Source organism: Ascidia mentula, chromosome 5 (genome assembly GCF_947561715.1).
Source record: "Ascidia mentula chromosome 5, kaAscMent1.1, whole genome shotgun sequence".
Lineage (NCBI taxonomy): Eukaryota > Metazoa > Chordata > Ascidiacea > Phlebobranchia > Ascidiidae > Ascidia > Ascidia mentula.
In genome coordinates, this window is record NC_138570.1 from 3,083,319 (window position 1) to 3,098,687 (window position 15,369).

A 15,369-nucleotide genomic window follows, 5' to 3' on the forward strand; every position below is an offset into this window, starting at 1 on the left:
TAACCCACTTTCAGTTTAAGATTCCAGCGTACGTAACGAGTCGCCTCAGGGCTAAGGATTGTGTGCTAACTCAATTTTGTTGGTATTTTATTTTGGTGTGCGTTTGTGAGCACCCGACGGCTTGCTTGCGTTAGTAATGCTGGTAAACAAAACGCACGAACGGTTTTGCTGCTCAGAGGGAGTTAAGAGATAAGATTGTGGCCGCTGCTGCCTTTACGAGAGACAATTTTTGTAATAGCCGTAATGGTAATTCAGGCGTTTGTTAAATGACAGAAGATTCGCACCTGTTCTATAATGAGAAAAGTGTAGAAATCCGAACGAATCCTGGAATCTTTCAAATGTTTTTGTCAATTGTGGTAGAACACACAATCTGTATCACAGACGACGCATGTTATTGCATTTTTCGCTCTTGCGCAATCCAGAAAGTGTTTCTTCAACCCAGTTTGTCTTTAAACACTTTGCTTTCCAACTAATGTCCAGTTACACGATCACCAGTGGTGCCACAGTTTTCTTGTTTGCTGGGACAAGACTCGCTTGTTTGTCGAACATTATCCCGCCGCTTGTAGGGAGTTCGTTTACAACAGACGCCGAATCATAAATCAAACTTTTTCTTTTGAACGGGGCAGAAGTCTTGTGGCTTCTTAAATTCCATTCGGCTGTATGAGTAACGCTTGCTTAGGCCGATTTGGTTTTGCCAGTCGTCGAGTCGATGTTCGGTTAAGTTTGTGAATGGTGATTTTTTTTGTCCTTCTGTTACAATGTAAAAGCTTGTCTTCTCAGAAATGGGCCTTAATGGTTTCAAAGTTTTGTAACAAAATTGTAGCTAACCGCTAAATTTTGTACAATAAAATAGCTGTAAGAACTAGTGAGCTTTTTCCAGTATGCAGTGCGGCGTTTGGACATGTACATAAAAATGCATTTAAAACCAGCAACATATTTGAACAGTTCCAGATCAGGGTTGTAGTTAAATTATAAAATTTATCAAAGGAGACGAAAGTATGGTTGGTGGAGGATTCCTGACGAATAATGAGATGAAGGAATTGGGCGACGACAGCATTGTGCCAACGGAAGCATCGTTGTTCGCCGTTCAGCAGTAAGCTCTAACCACATATAGAGAAATTAGTAAAATATAAACGCAATTTGTTTTAACGACGCTCATATTGAGAACATGTAGTTGTATGATGTGGTGTTTCAAAGAATAACTTTACAGTGTCTTATGTATTGATCTAAATGAATATACAATCTTGTCAAGTCAGTCGAAATTTTTAGTAATAATTTTGCATGCATATTTTCGCGTGTAGAGATTCCAAGTATTCGACTCTGGAAGCTTTGGCCGGTTACGGAGCTCGCAGACCGTCCTGGTCGTCATCAGCCACCAATGAAAGTGACAACATCAAGTCGCCCAGGAGCCCACGTTGCAACGGGTGAGACGTAACTATCATTAACATGAATAGCGTTGTAAAGGTGGCAAAGCGTAAAAGGTTAACATCGAGTAATGTTACAATTAAAACATATCCGTAAATTTGTGGCAGTCTGTTATTAACTGCAGTTTTTAATTCTGCTTTTACTCAACACTGAGGTAAATTATTGTTGATTTTAATATGTTTTTATTTGCGTTACAGCTTTCTTGTTTCGTTCATGGTGGACGCTAGAGGCGGTAAAGTGCGCGGAACACGTCACTACGATCTACGTATAGTGGTGCCCCCGAAGGCTTGTCGGGCCCCAACCCGTGTTACGTGCAGGTTTGCTCGTCGGCGACACACAGCGGCCATCACAGCTACCAACAATCCGTCACTATTTGACGCTGAAGGCAACGCTGCTCGGGTTTTGGAAGTTGGTCCGAGGGGGGCTTCTTTTCTTGAGTAAGTGGGATTGATTTTGTTGTAAATAGTGCGAGCAGGGCTTTTTATCAATTCGGTGTTGCGCCTTACGGGTTATGGCTCGTCAGTTTACTTGGAGTAGAGAAGTTATGTGCCATGAAGTGTCAACACTCCAAACCACGAAATGGGACTATCCCTTTGGGTGTTTCCCTGATTTTCACTCATGAATGAGCGTTCCCGTCACTTACTTGCCCTATTTCCTTTCTGCAGCCAACAACATAACCCCGCACGCTTTCCGCCCTTTACGGAGGGCGAAGGTTTGGCGGCCAGAGTGATACAGTTCGGACCAAAGGCGTGTCGCTTCTTAGGGTAAATCGTCGCGTTATGACGTGTGTTGTGGTGAGCGTGACGTCAGGTGCCGTGCTGATCAATCAGCTGCCGTAATTTGTGATTCTCATGTGTGTTTGTCCTTCAGTAGTTCGTCCTCCGATGTGTTGTTTTGTGGTGTTTGTGTGCTAGGTTACATTCCGGTGCAATCAAATTACGTTTTAAGTAAGCGAAGTCATTGAAATTTGACTGTTTCTCAAAACAATGGTGATGTTATCAATAAATTGTTGACTGTGACTTTTCATCCTTCGTAATTTGCGATCACCCAAGGTTACGAATTCGACGAGAAACATCTTCTCGACGAAACCTTCCAATTTCCATCCACAAAAATCTTTATAATATCTATTTTCCGAACTGTATTTCCGCCAATTTGTTTCTGACCTAATCTCGTTGATATTTTAGGCCAGTGGCGATCGAGATACCGCATTTCGCCAGCCTAAAGAATAACAACCGCCAGATCGTTGTGATGAGGAGTAATGACGGGAGCAATTGGAAGGAGCACAAGTGGCCGTGCACCGACCAACAGTTTTGCAAGCAGAACATCGATGAAGGTACCTCTCGTGGCAGCTTGTGTCTTTTATTGAGTAGAACGCTTCCTCGAACTCTCCTATTTTTGAGAATAAAGAAAATGGTCCATAGCGCTGAAAACATTGACATGTTTTATTTATTTAGGACGTTATGTCAAAACCTTACACCATCGTCAGTTTAAAAGTGGAGTGGTTGGTCGAGCTCCACAGTTAGATAGAGCTGACCTGACTAAAAAACATTTTTGTGTTATTTATTGTCGACAGAATTACTTGTAACGTCAAAAACTGCTGCAGTATGTAAGACAAAAGTTTTCTGTCACAAATTTCATCCGAAATATTGGATGCAGATCTACAGCCTGCGGAAAAGCTCGCCGAGCGTCGCATCTTCCGCATCATCACATCCGATCTTCCCCGCTTCTTTGCTCTCGTATCTCGGCCACTAGAGGACGCCAAGTCGATCGGTTCGTCAGGAGGAGAGCTGACGTCATCGGTTGTGAAGGATGCCAGAGCGAAGTTTCCAGAAGGTTCTCTCACGAAGAAGATTAACGTTGCGATGCAGGTTGGTCGAATGTTGTTAACAGTAAATGTCTGGAAAGGTTGAGATACTTAGGATGAGTGAATATATAGTATGTTCGTGTCCGCATAACTATAAACACACAATGGTCTTCTGCAATATAATCACCACCGCTCCTGGAAGTGATTTTAAATTATAAAGATTTCATACTTAGTTTTGATGCTGGTTTAAATCTTGGAACTGTTCATTTTATGGCTACAGTCACATGCTTAACTGAAGCGTTACCGAATGTGTGTGTGTGTTTTGATCAAACTGTTCAGCAAGACAAAAAAATACCTGCTCTTTATTTTGTAAGCAGTCTTTTAGAAACGAACGCAAAATAAGCACATGAAAGCAAAAACTAGTGCCATAATGCAGAAGTCCATAATTTGTAGGTGATGCCGATCACTCCCGAGATGTGCAAGAGGGCAGTTGGTGGGAAAGCTAAAGCGAGCATCATCTTAACAATCGAACCGAGAAGAAGAAAATTCCACAAACCCATTCAACTCACAGTTCCATTACCAGGTTGGTTAAACGATTTTTACTGCTTTTCTTACTTCAGGAATCCAAAAATGTTTTATTAAGATTTACAGTCGCGAAAAAATGGACTTAAAAAAAACACAAAAACAACAAATTGCGTTTTTTTACAGAGGGAACTGACAAAAAGGATTACCTGAGCACAGTTGAGGATTCCACTCTGAGGCTGCTATGCAGTATTTCCGGTTAGTATGCCAACATACTTGAAACTGCAAGTTACTGTGGTAGTTTTTAACGGTAGTTGTTTGTGTTGAAATTCAGGCGAAGATAATCCTGCGCAATGGGAAGACATTACAGGTTCGACTCCACTCAATTTCCTGGATAACTTCGTCACTTTCACCTCTACAGTATCGGCCAGGTGCAGTAACAGTTTTTATGAAAATTATTTGAAGATGGCGACTTTTGAAATTTCAATTAAAAATAGACCTTGGTTGAAGTCTCTCTTTAGCCAAAATGTGATAATCACTACGTTACAAACAAACCACAAAACTGTTTAATACCAGGTTTGTAATAAAGGCGAGTTTTTTTGAATAAGAAAATCTTCTGAAAAAATTTATTCCGTATGCCCCAATAACTTACAACTTATAACTTAAACGATTGCAAGTGATCAAATACCAAAAAGCCAAACTTTAATTAAGCTCCTGGAATAAACTCTTACATAAACAACACTGTTGGCAGGTTTTGGTTGATCGATTGCCGCCAACCATCCGAATCTTCAACCCTTGCCCATCAGATTTACGCCGAAGCCACGCGCGTACCTTACATGGCCAAATTCCTCGTGTTCGGCAAATCTCACGACCCCCTGGAAGCCAGGCTGAGGGTTTTTTGTCTCACTGAGGACAAGTATGAACATTTCTTTGAAACTTAATATTGTTGTGAAGTTTTGGAATTACTAAAACGATTGATGAAATATTTATCAGTTTGGGTAAAGTATGTGGGAGCGTCATGTTATCAAAATCCAATGTTGCTAAATTTTTGGTTGAGAATAAAACGATACTTTCGTATTATATGATTTTGGACCTACAATGTTTATCAAGTAAATTTTATGGAATTCCACTGTAGACACAGTATTTTGTTTTGTGGTACTGTTAATCGCAACATACCTTACCTTCTGCCAAAATTAACCAAGACGAAACGTTGGTAAAGTGTTTTGTTATTTTGTCATCAAAATTGCCAAATTTTAGTCTGTTTTTCCGTTCATACAAGGTACGAGAAGACGCTGGAAAAGCAGGAGAATTACGTGGAGATTGCAAGGAGCAAAGATGTGGAGGTTTGCGAAGGAAGCAAGATCTGTATTGAGTGCTCCGGGAACCTTTCGGCACCGATAAAATCAGGACAAGTTCACAATTTCCAGTTCACCGCATTCAACGAAAATAGGATTCAAATTCTTGCCAAGGTAAAGCTCACTAAAGTCCTGGGTTCGTTTTGATTGTTTCTGACTCTGGTCATGGATTTTTACAGATATTAAACCCGGCCAGGATTTTGACGCGTCAGAATAACTATGACATTTTTTGGGTCGTTTACAAAAACTCGTATTCTGCATTTGTGGTCAGAAATTCCTATTAAACGATTCCGGGAATCACTCCCCATTCCAGCATTATAATCATAACGATTTTCCATTTTATTTTAAAATTTTTTTTACCCTGAGAAAGCCTAGCTGGATAGCAGGCGAAACGTCGGTGAATACAAGTTACGTTTTAATGTGCCAGAAGAACAGACTATTAAAACTCAATATATTAGTACCTCGTGTGTCGGTCAACAGACTACTAAAAAATAAATTTCCTTGCAGCAACAACAAATATAACGATTTTCACTTATTTTTTTTACCACATTTATGGAAACATGTATTTCCGAAGTTAAAAGTTAAAGAACATAAACGATTTCACATTCAACCTGATGTTTTTCCGCCAGGTCCGGGATTCGATCCAAGAACCTTGCGGTCGTCTCACTTTCACCCGCCAACCATTAGGGCCCCCGAAGAGTCACGGCGCTCGAAAAACTCTCTGCAATCTGAATGTTAGACTGCCACCTTGTGATCGGGTAAGTATCCACATGTTATCCGGTAGCGGAAAAGTTTTGTTGTAACTGTGATGCTGATTTGCAGTTAATAAAAGCATTAACCACTAAACAACTTTTGGACGCTTAACACTTTTTTAAAATTTAACAGATTTCTTGTGACATGGAAATCTTAAACTATATGGTGTGATTTTGTATCTAACAGTTTATGTGTCTGTGAAGTTAATACAAAATATGCGCTATTAATTTATCTGCACTTTATTGTAACTGTAGCTGTGTAGGCACGGTACACACATACACTCCAAGTCACTCTGCATGGCGCTCGCCCTAATTTTTCAACAAACTTGCTTTAAAGCTTATGAAGGTGTTAATTTGTTTTGCGCTGCATAGGATTCCGATTCTGAGGACGACGTGTGCATGCAATATGAGGTAATACTTCTTCTAAACACTAACACCTCTCACATGTCTATATTACACAAATATTCACTTTTGCAACGAATTTTAGTAACGGTATTGATGTGTTAGATTAAATTTTCTTTTTTTTTGTCTTATTATACTTTAAGTGTTAATTGCTTTTAGAAATGATCTGCTTGCGTACGATATGATCCATTAAAGGCACATCGAAATTTATACTTGACCGCATTTGCATTTTTTAAGTGGAAACCTAAAAATGCGCTTAATTTATCATTAAATTATTTCCACCTTCTCCAAATTCCACAATGGAATAGAACCACATAAACGAATGCATTCAAGCATGTCCAATGTCGATTCACTGTTACGTCGAGCAAGACAACATTCGAAAATTCCATTTTATTTTTTTGTGTGTCTTTCGCTATAAAAAGTATCTTGCAATAGAAATCTGTGTCGCAAACTCCGGAAGAGGAAGCGAGCGAGGCGAGGAAGAGGTATTTCTTGGTGGATCCCGCATCCGGTGAGAAATAGTCGCGACTAGTTTATAATGTCGGTTTACGTGGTCATTGTTGGGCCAGTTATGTACCAATACACCGCATTGGGTACCCCAACGTTTTTCTTTAAATCGGGGATTCTTAATCTTTATTGTTCTGCGACCTCATTATAAAAGAAAAATTTTATGCGAACCCCATATTAAAAAAATAGTTTTCTGTACAAACCCATTTTGAAACTGTTTTCTACGTGACCCCAGATAAACAACTAAAAGTGTGAAATACGAAATTGTCCCCACAAAAGCCAAAAAACGACTTATAGTTTTGAGGAGCCCTGGTTCAAACCACTTTAAAGGTGGTGTCAGCAAAGTTGTACCCAATAGTGGCCACCAAATCCGGCATTAACACTTCACCTTATTTAAAACAATAGAATATGAGTTGAATTACCCACTTGTTTTTATCCGGCGCTCTCTATTTTTTTCTTGCACGCTGCGTTCGGATAAATTAACCTTCCAGTGGACGCCAGCGCTCCGGACGAGAGCTCGCCTGAAGAGATAGCTCGCGATATGGGTGACGTCATAAATAAATTAAACCAAGTCCAGATTATTTTACAACCCCATGCCGAAGCCCAGGCATCTGCAACGAAACACAGTGGAGTCGAAATAGTGGAAGATATTGACGTGGGGGTCGAGGAGACCGCACAGGTGGTCACAGAGGTCCGGAATCGACTGGTGGAGATGAAGCAACTGCTGGAGTCGGAAGAGGTCAAGTCCGATAGCTATTTTGACCTGTATTCAGTTGAACCTGCGCGGGTTGAAAGTGGAGAGAATTCGGGCCATGTTGGGGAGCGCCTTGACCGCACTTCCCACGTATTCGAGCGCAACGTGGAACACGCTGAGACATCGGAGCTGAGCGAACTCCACGGGCGGGCTTATAGGGGCGCGACAGCAGTCGAGGAAATCAACGCCAACTTTGAAGTCCTGGCCCAGACCATCGACGCCGACATGCAAAACAGGGGCCAAGACGTTCTTTCGGTAAAATTTGAGGAAAAGCTGGAAACCGCCCAGGACACTATCAGAGTAGCTTCAACTGACGTCACACCTTGCCTCGAGCCCAGTATTACATTAAGCCCCGAATCGCTGACACAGAGCAGTGACACATTTATAGACCACGAGCAAGAACAGGAGGGTTTGATCGATTATCTCGAAGCTGACTTGAACGAGAACTTTGCTCCGTTACCGAAGCCGAGGTCATCTAGACCTGCCACAGTATGCGAAACTGTCGTAGTGGACGAGGTGAAAAACACAGGCATTGCGCAAACATTACGGGACATAGAGAGCAACGAAGAGTTGTGTATGTTACTGGCAGACGACCTTGAATCTCAAAGTAACTCCTCCAATACGGTGATAACAAACGCTGTAAGATCCCAACCCGTTGTTGAGGACAAAGTTTTTCTGGTGGTGAGGAAGACCGAGTCGCAGCCGGAGCTTCTTCAAGTTTCTTCCATGAAACGTTCTCTTAGTGCAAGCTCGGATCAGATGAAGATGGTTCGCTTCCACGAGAGTGTGACCGTGATCCACGCTGACAAATCATACGACCTTTGTTCTCTTAACCGAGAACGCTCCTCCGATTCCGAGGAAGATGAGTCCGAAATCTCTGACACTGACTCTGCATCGTTCTCGCCCCAGAGCTCGGACGCGGAGGACTCTGTCGTATCGGAGGATCAGGAACATCCAAAGACACTTCAGGAGCGGATCACAGCGTACCGAGCGGCTAGCAGCGAACTTCAGCGTGAGCTTGAGAGATTTAGGAGGAACAACCCTCGTTATTCTGATCAGAGGGCGTATCTTCCTCCGAAAACGACGCCACCTGAGCCAAGTAGCTCCATAGATGCGAGCGCCCGGTCTGCACCGGAGGCTCCTTTGATGAATGACGCCGGAGGAGAAAGCAGCAGTGAAGACGAGGATGAGATCTCTCCTGTCATCCTGGAAGAGACTCATACAGTAAAAGAGCTTCTGAAAACGTGGGAACAAAAACCTCTGATGAACATGTCTCCAATCAGGAGGACCTCCAGCACAGAGGAACCAAAAACATCTTCTGATCCTGATGGAGCTCAGATGCTCTCCCGTTACCCTCAGGTAGAGATCGAAGTTGCGCAGCCTTCCACTATCAGCGAACTTTCCGAATCCTGTGATTCTATTCAACTTTTGGTTGATGAGGAGTGGGTTCCGGAGCTTGTTGTAGACGCAGAATCTGCTCAGCAAGAGATCCTGGTCAAGGAGCAACATTCGGGTGATGAAGAGACAGCAGAAATACGATCTGTCAGGGATCATGCACAGGAAGAAGATAAAACAGTGGAAGTTATGTTGCAGGACTTGGAGCATGTTGAAGAAAGTACAACTGTATGCGAGGACCGACAATTTATTGCAGGGGAGTATGAAGTGTCCGTCGCGGAAAATGTGGAAGTTTCTCCAAGTTTTGTTAAAGGAACCGGTGTAAGTTTGGACCATGTTTCCAGTGGTAAGAGCGACCTAGAAATAGAGGAATGCAAAACATTCGGGTATAGTTCAGAGGCAACTGCCCGTGATACATCCGAACTGGTTCTTGGTGGTACTGGTTCCCAAGTGACTGAAACCAATACATTTAATTTTGAAACATCTGCGATAACTCCAGAAAACAGGGATAGTGACGAGGTGGTTGTTGCCAGAATTCAACCTGAAACCTTTCTTGCTTCTTCAACTCAACTTCACACGGAATCGAATAAACTTGAAACAAAGGATACTGGTGACGTAAGAGACCACCCGATTTCAGCTCAAGTTACCTCGGATCCGACCAACACCACAGAAAATGTTGCCATTGGCGTAAATACCAACACGGAACAGAAAAATATCGCTTCCATTGACGTTACAACAGACCAAAGCTACGAACAACAACAGCCAGATACCAAGCACGAACCAGATGAAGACAATATCAATATTTTTCATGCCGAGGCAATATTTGAGGAAATTGGTTCAGATATTTACCAAGAATATACACGAAGTAAAGATCAATCTGCCAATAGTAAGCATTCCTTTATAGCCAAGGAAAGTGTAAGCTCATCTGTTGGGGATGATACCAGCCGAAACTTCGATAGCTTTACAACTGTTTCACATGTTAGTAACGATTCGACGCCTGCAACCGATCAGGTTGTTACTGACGAGATCACTCATTACACCGCTGACAGCCAACTTGTGCAAGAATCTGAAGAGATTATCGCAAACATGACAAAACGTGACCAAGAAACCCGCGATGTTTACGATGCCGCATTACAGAAGGCAAGCTCAATCGAAGAGGACGTTATACATGATGACAAGACTCTTGTCCAAACATCGGAGGACAAAATGTCACTCAGCTCAAATCAGTACGTGGTGGTAGATGGCAACGCTTCGTCTCAATCCTCCAACGTTACAGTGATTGTTTCAAGATGTACTGAGGATCGGTTGGACGAAATCGCCAGAGGTGAGTACAGATCTTATGAACAACCGGAACCGGCGGATGTCGTCACATTTTCTGCAAACGATAAACAGATAGCGGAAAACACAATAGTTGAACACGAAGACGAAACCCGCGAAACACAAGAGCATCCCGAAGAGGCAGTGGATAATGAACTTGAAACTCGTCCCAAAGAACAGGTCTCCGACGTTGTTGTCGTTGAGCATACGGAGGAGACGGCTAAAGACGTTGATGGTCTCTGTAGGTCGCCCGATATGTTTGGCATGAAAGACGCTGATGGTGAGAAGAAGTCGATTTTCAAATGCCAGGATAGTCTGGAAGATACCGATGTCCACCAAGAAGAAAGAATCGACACAGACGCTGATGCCGATAGCTTGGATCGATCAGGTTTCAATACTCCGGTTCGAGATACGACACAGTTGACAGAAGAGAGTACAACGTTTGTTCTTAAAGAATCAGATCACATAATTAGGAATGTATCTGATGACGAAGACAGTCTTGAGCGGCCCGCTACCTCAGACATTAATATTGTCGATGAGAACTTCATAGATCAAGTTGTGAGTAATGCGGTTTCATGTGGTGTTGTGGCTCCTGCATACGAACCAACCAACATGAAAGATTCTGCAGTTGTTGACAGTCGGGGTGAAAGTCACGATGTAAATGGTGAGGAATTTGTCAATCGTTTGCAAGCCGCTGAAGAGCGTTTGACAACAGGTGGCGAATCTGAAGATCTCGGCAGTGTCAAGACACAACTTGACTCTGAAGCCGAAACTAAAACCGATTACAAAACTCAACATGTTATTGCACAGAATTTTGCAAAACACGAAGAGTCTGTTTTCTGTAGTAGTAAGACAGAATTGGATGATTCTGTTTCTGTGTTAATGCCAATTCCTGATGGTAGAGTGTTTGCGGTAGAAGAACGCCAGACGGAAGTAACTGACTCGTACAAACCATACGACACAACTCTTCCCACGGAAGAATACAAAACAACTAAAACTAACACGGAAAGTTATTCAATCGATGACGTCAGTGATAAAAAGACTACCTGCGTGGAAATTTTCGAACCAACAACTCCTCAGGACGTTGATTATCCCGAAAGTATCAGAGAGGAATTTAATACGTTGTATGATGTTGCAAGCTACGACCCGTCAACTACTAACAGCGTGATACATGAGAAGACTTCTTCGGAAGGGCAAGGTGTTGTTGGCCTCACAGAGCAAAGTTTCGGCAAACCACCAGACACGAATGAAAACGAACTTGATGCGCAACTTGAGGGATCAAATGAACGGGAAACAAACTGTACTCGTGACACCAGTGGCGTTGGAGACGATCTAATCTCACACCAAGTTACGTCGGAACCGACCGGGGAGATCCATACTGCAGAGACTGTCGCGATTGTTGTAAATACCAACACGGAACAGACAAATGCCGGTTCCACCAACGCAAAAACTGATGAAGAAATTGTCAAGTGCTATGTTGTTGACGACAGTTTGGTTTCAACCGAACAAGAAAACCTTGTTTCCCGACAAGTTGAAGCTGATGATGTGCACATACAGAAGGAGGCATTTTTAAAATGTTTAGACGAGGCAGCTGATGAAAGCTCAAATACAACTGCAGTGACTATCTCATCTGATAAACCTGACTCCAAAGATGTTGAAGTCGTGGATGTGGGTTTGGGCGAAACCCAAGGAAACGCGGCTTTAAGACAGAGCAGCACGAGAGACCTTACCGGTGCTGAAGAAAACACTGTCCCAGAACTTGAAAGACCAGAACAGAAACACTACTTTGCCGATGTATTTGAAACGCAGTCGTCCAAAGCAGTGAAAGAAAATGGCCAAATGGATGTCGACATCAAGCAGAGGGAATTCCCCCAACGACCGTCTGAAGACAAAACCAAGTTAAGACAGATGAGTGATTATGTGCATGAGTCTGCCAGAGTAATTGATTCACAGGTGGTTTCTTCGAAACCTGAAAGTGATGAAACATTTTCTGTAATTATTGTTACGAAGGGTGAAGCTATGACCACAGAAACCATAATTATTGAAAACCAGAAACTGGTTGACGATTTGGAATCGGGAAGTCCACAAGATGTTGAATGCGAGCAGGAAATCATTGATGTTTCCTCAGAAGATTCTGCAACAGAAGAAACGAGTGCTCATCAAGCGGAAAATGTCCCCAGGGCCACTGGCGATCGTCTACCAGATGAACTTAAGTCTTCAGAAGATGTAGCCAGGAAATATGAAAATCTAATCTGGGAAGAAGCAGACCTTGCTCTACACGATCAAGTCGAGTTGGAAGATTCAAAGGAAACTTTAGGGGATGTATCGTTTTCGGTTGATGAAAAATATCAGGATCATCTCGAAGATTCCGGTGTCTCGAATGTACTAATTTACGAAGAAAATGAATTGTTTTCCGAAGTATCGGAAGACGAATCTGTGGAAAACATCTCAAATATAGGGGTCACTGTTGAACACCTTGCTGGGGAAAATCTACAGGGGTATGCCAAAGGTACGTTGAGCGATGATAATGCCATTGACGCAAAACAAACCTCTGCCATCGATGTGGAATCCTCAGCAGGCCAAGAAAGTGTACAAAATAAAACGGAATCGAACGAAGCCGAGGCAACGGATCAAGTCGCTTGTCGTCAACCTGAAACTGATGAATTTAGTTTAGATCAATCGAAGGTTGAAATGCACGAAGAAGCGAGTGTAGTTGATTCTCAGCAAATGTTTTCTACAGAATTTGAAAGCGCTAAAACATATTCTGTAATTAATATTACGAAGGATGACAATAATGCTTTCTTGGAGCAAGAAGAGCAAGGAGAAAGTTTAGCACAAACGAATTTTGAAACTGTTGAAAGCGAAAAACTGGCTAATGACTTTGGTGTTGTTGCTCCGGAATGTACTCACGGGAATAGTGTGCAAACCTCCGAAGCCCAAGTCGTAGATGTTTCTTTGACAGATTCAATAATAGAAAAAACACCTGCACAAGAAGGCGAAACTGGCTCGCAGGTCACTGGTTATGGGCGCCAATCGGATGAGGAAGGTGAAGCTAATGTATCCATGGATCATATCAGTGAAGAAGACCTTGCTGTGCAACAAGAAGTCAGACCGAAAGAATCCAATGATTACCGCCTCGAAATTGGTACGACTGTCGCGGATGAATCGTTACCGGTTGGTGAAAATCTCGAACACGTTGAAGATTCTGCTGTCTCGAATGTAAAACTTTACGATGAAGTTGAATTGCTTTCCGAAGTATTGGGAGATGAATCTGTAGATAACATCCCCAAAATCGGGGCCACTGCTGAACATCTTGCTAAAGTAAGTGCACAGGGGGATGTAAAAGGTACGTTAAGCGATGCTGATACGATTGACGCAAAACAAATCTCTGCCATCGATATGAAATCCTCAGAAAGTATTCACACCGAAACTGACCTAAACGAAGTTGACGTAACGGATCAAGTCGCTTGCCATCAACCTGAATTAACTGATGAAACCAGTTTAGAACATTTGAAGGTTGAAATGCACGAAGCAGTGGGTGTAGTGGATTCACAACAAATGTTTTCTTCAGAATTTGAAAGCGCCATAACAGCTTCTGGATTTATTGGTACAAAGGATGACACTAATGCCTTCTCGGAGCAAGAACAGCAAAGGGAAAGTTTGGCACAGACAAATTTTAAAACTGCTGAAAGCGAGGAACTGGTTGATGACTTTGCTTTGACCGGTCCGGAATGTACTCCTGAAGTGCAAGTCGTAGACGTTTCTTTAAAAGAATTAACAATAGAAGAAACGCACGCTCAAGAAGGTGAAACCGACCCACAGGTCACTGATGGTGGGCGCCAATTGGATGAATGCATTTCACTGGAAGGTGGAGTCAAAACATCCATGGATGAGACCACGAAGCACAAAGACATACGAGAAGAATCAAATGAATACAAGCTCGAAATTGCTGAGACCACCGGGGTTAATTCCTTACCAGTTGGTGAAACTGTCGAACAGCTTGAAGATTCTCGTGTCGCGAATATAATACTCTATGAAGAAAATGAATTATACTGCGAAGTGTCGGACGATGAATTCGCAGAAAACGTTTCCAAAATGACTGCACACCATGCCAGAGAAGATCTAAACGGCGATTTCAAAGGTTCGTCAAGCGATGGAATTCCATCTCTACCCGAACAAAGCTCTACCACCCACACAGAATCCGCTGAAGCCCAAGAAAGTTTTCCCACAGAAACTGACGTTCACGAAGCCGAGGATACGGATGAAGTTGTTGAAAAATTGTTCGAAATGGAGAAATTTCAAGACGAAAGTACACCCCGCACTGTGGAATATCTTCCCGGAGTTCCAACTACATTTACTGACACAGAAACCGATTTAATTGTACACGATCTCAAATATCACGACACTCCAACTGTAGATCCTTCAAAACATGTCACAGTCGCATCCCTCGAAGCTTCAGACTTTAACTCTGAATCTAGGATAGAACAGAACTCATCACCACTCAACGAAACGGACATTTCACCGCAACAAACCGAGGTCGAATTATGTCAATATGTTGCTCCCATGCAAACTACCAGTAAATTGGGATATTCGAGTGACGAAAAATTAATTGTCGATAGCTCAGCAACGGAAGGACAAGAAGATATCATCCTGTCCCGTAAGGATAAACAAAATGCACAGCTATATACCAGTGAACCTTACCAAAGGGAAACACTCACTGAACAAACGATTAACGAAGACAGAACTCAACAACAAAACAATGAGGAAAGTGTGCGAAATGACGACACAAGTGTTGCCGTGACAACTGTGGAAGGCAATCTTGTTGACGTCGGTTGTTCCGACCAAACCGTTACACAAATCTGTGATATTCCTGGTGAAAGTGAAGACATTCCCACTGTTATCAAGGAAGAGTTTAGAATGGAAGAAAAAGAAGAGAGTCTTGATGATAGTTTCGTTGGAAGTTCACAGGGTAACGAAACTCAGTTTAAGGTTGTCCGTTCATCTGATGTTAAAACAACGGAGATCGTTGAAAATGCTGTTAGTTCTGCTGGGTTGGAGGATTCTCTTTATAAACCGTACTCAAATGATATCATTTTAACGGAAAATGTTGAAACCATCGTTGAAACGCAGGAACAA

At 42.5% G+C, this 15,369-nt stretch overlaps 1 protein-coding gene across 1 annotated transcript in view; it reads left to right on the forward strand.

Annotated features, from left to right (window-relative positions):
• LOC145903958 (uncharacterized) overlaps positions 1–15,369 on the forward strand; it is a 41,150-nt gene that overhangs the window by 15,078 nt on the left and 10,703 nt on the right. The window contains exons 25-38 of the mRNA XM_082992155.1: positions 988–1,093; positions 1,302–1,424; positions 1,623–1,862; positions 2,091–2,189; positions 2,610–2,758; positions 3,082–3,293; positions 3,683–3,812; positions 3,938–4,009; positions 4,086–4,182; positions 4,503–4,667; positions 5,031–5,220; positions 5,736–5,864; positions 6,231–6,269; positions 6,696–6,771. Of these exons, the coding sequence (XP_082848281.1) occupies positions 988–1,093; positions 1,302–1,424; positions 1,623–1,862; positions 2,091–2,189; positions 2,610–2,758; positions 3,082–3,293; positions 3,683–3,812; positions 3,938–4,009; positions 4,086–4,182; positions 4,503–4,667; positions 5,031–5,220; positions 5,736–5,864; positions 6,231–6,269; positions 6,696–6,771 (1,827 nt within the window). The remainder of the gene's footprint in view (positions 1–987; positions 1,094–1,301; positions 1,425–1,622; positions 1,863–2,090; positions 2,190–2,609; positions 2,759–3,081; positions 3,294–3,682; positions 3,813–3,937; positions 4,010–4,085; positions 4,183–4,502; positions 4,668–5,030; positions 5,221–5,735; positions 5,865–6,230; positions 6,270–6,695; positions 6,772–15,369) is intronic.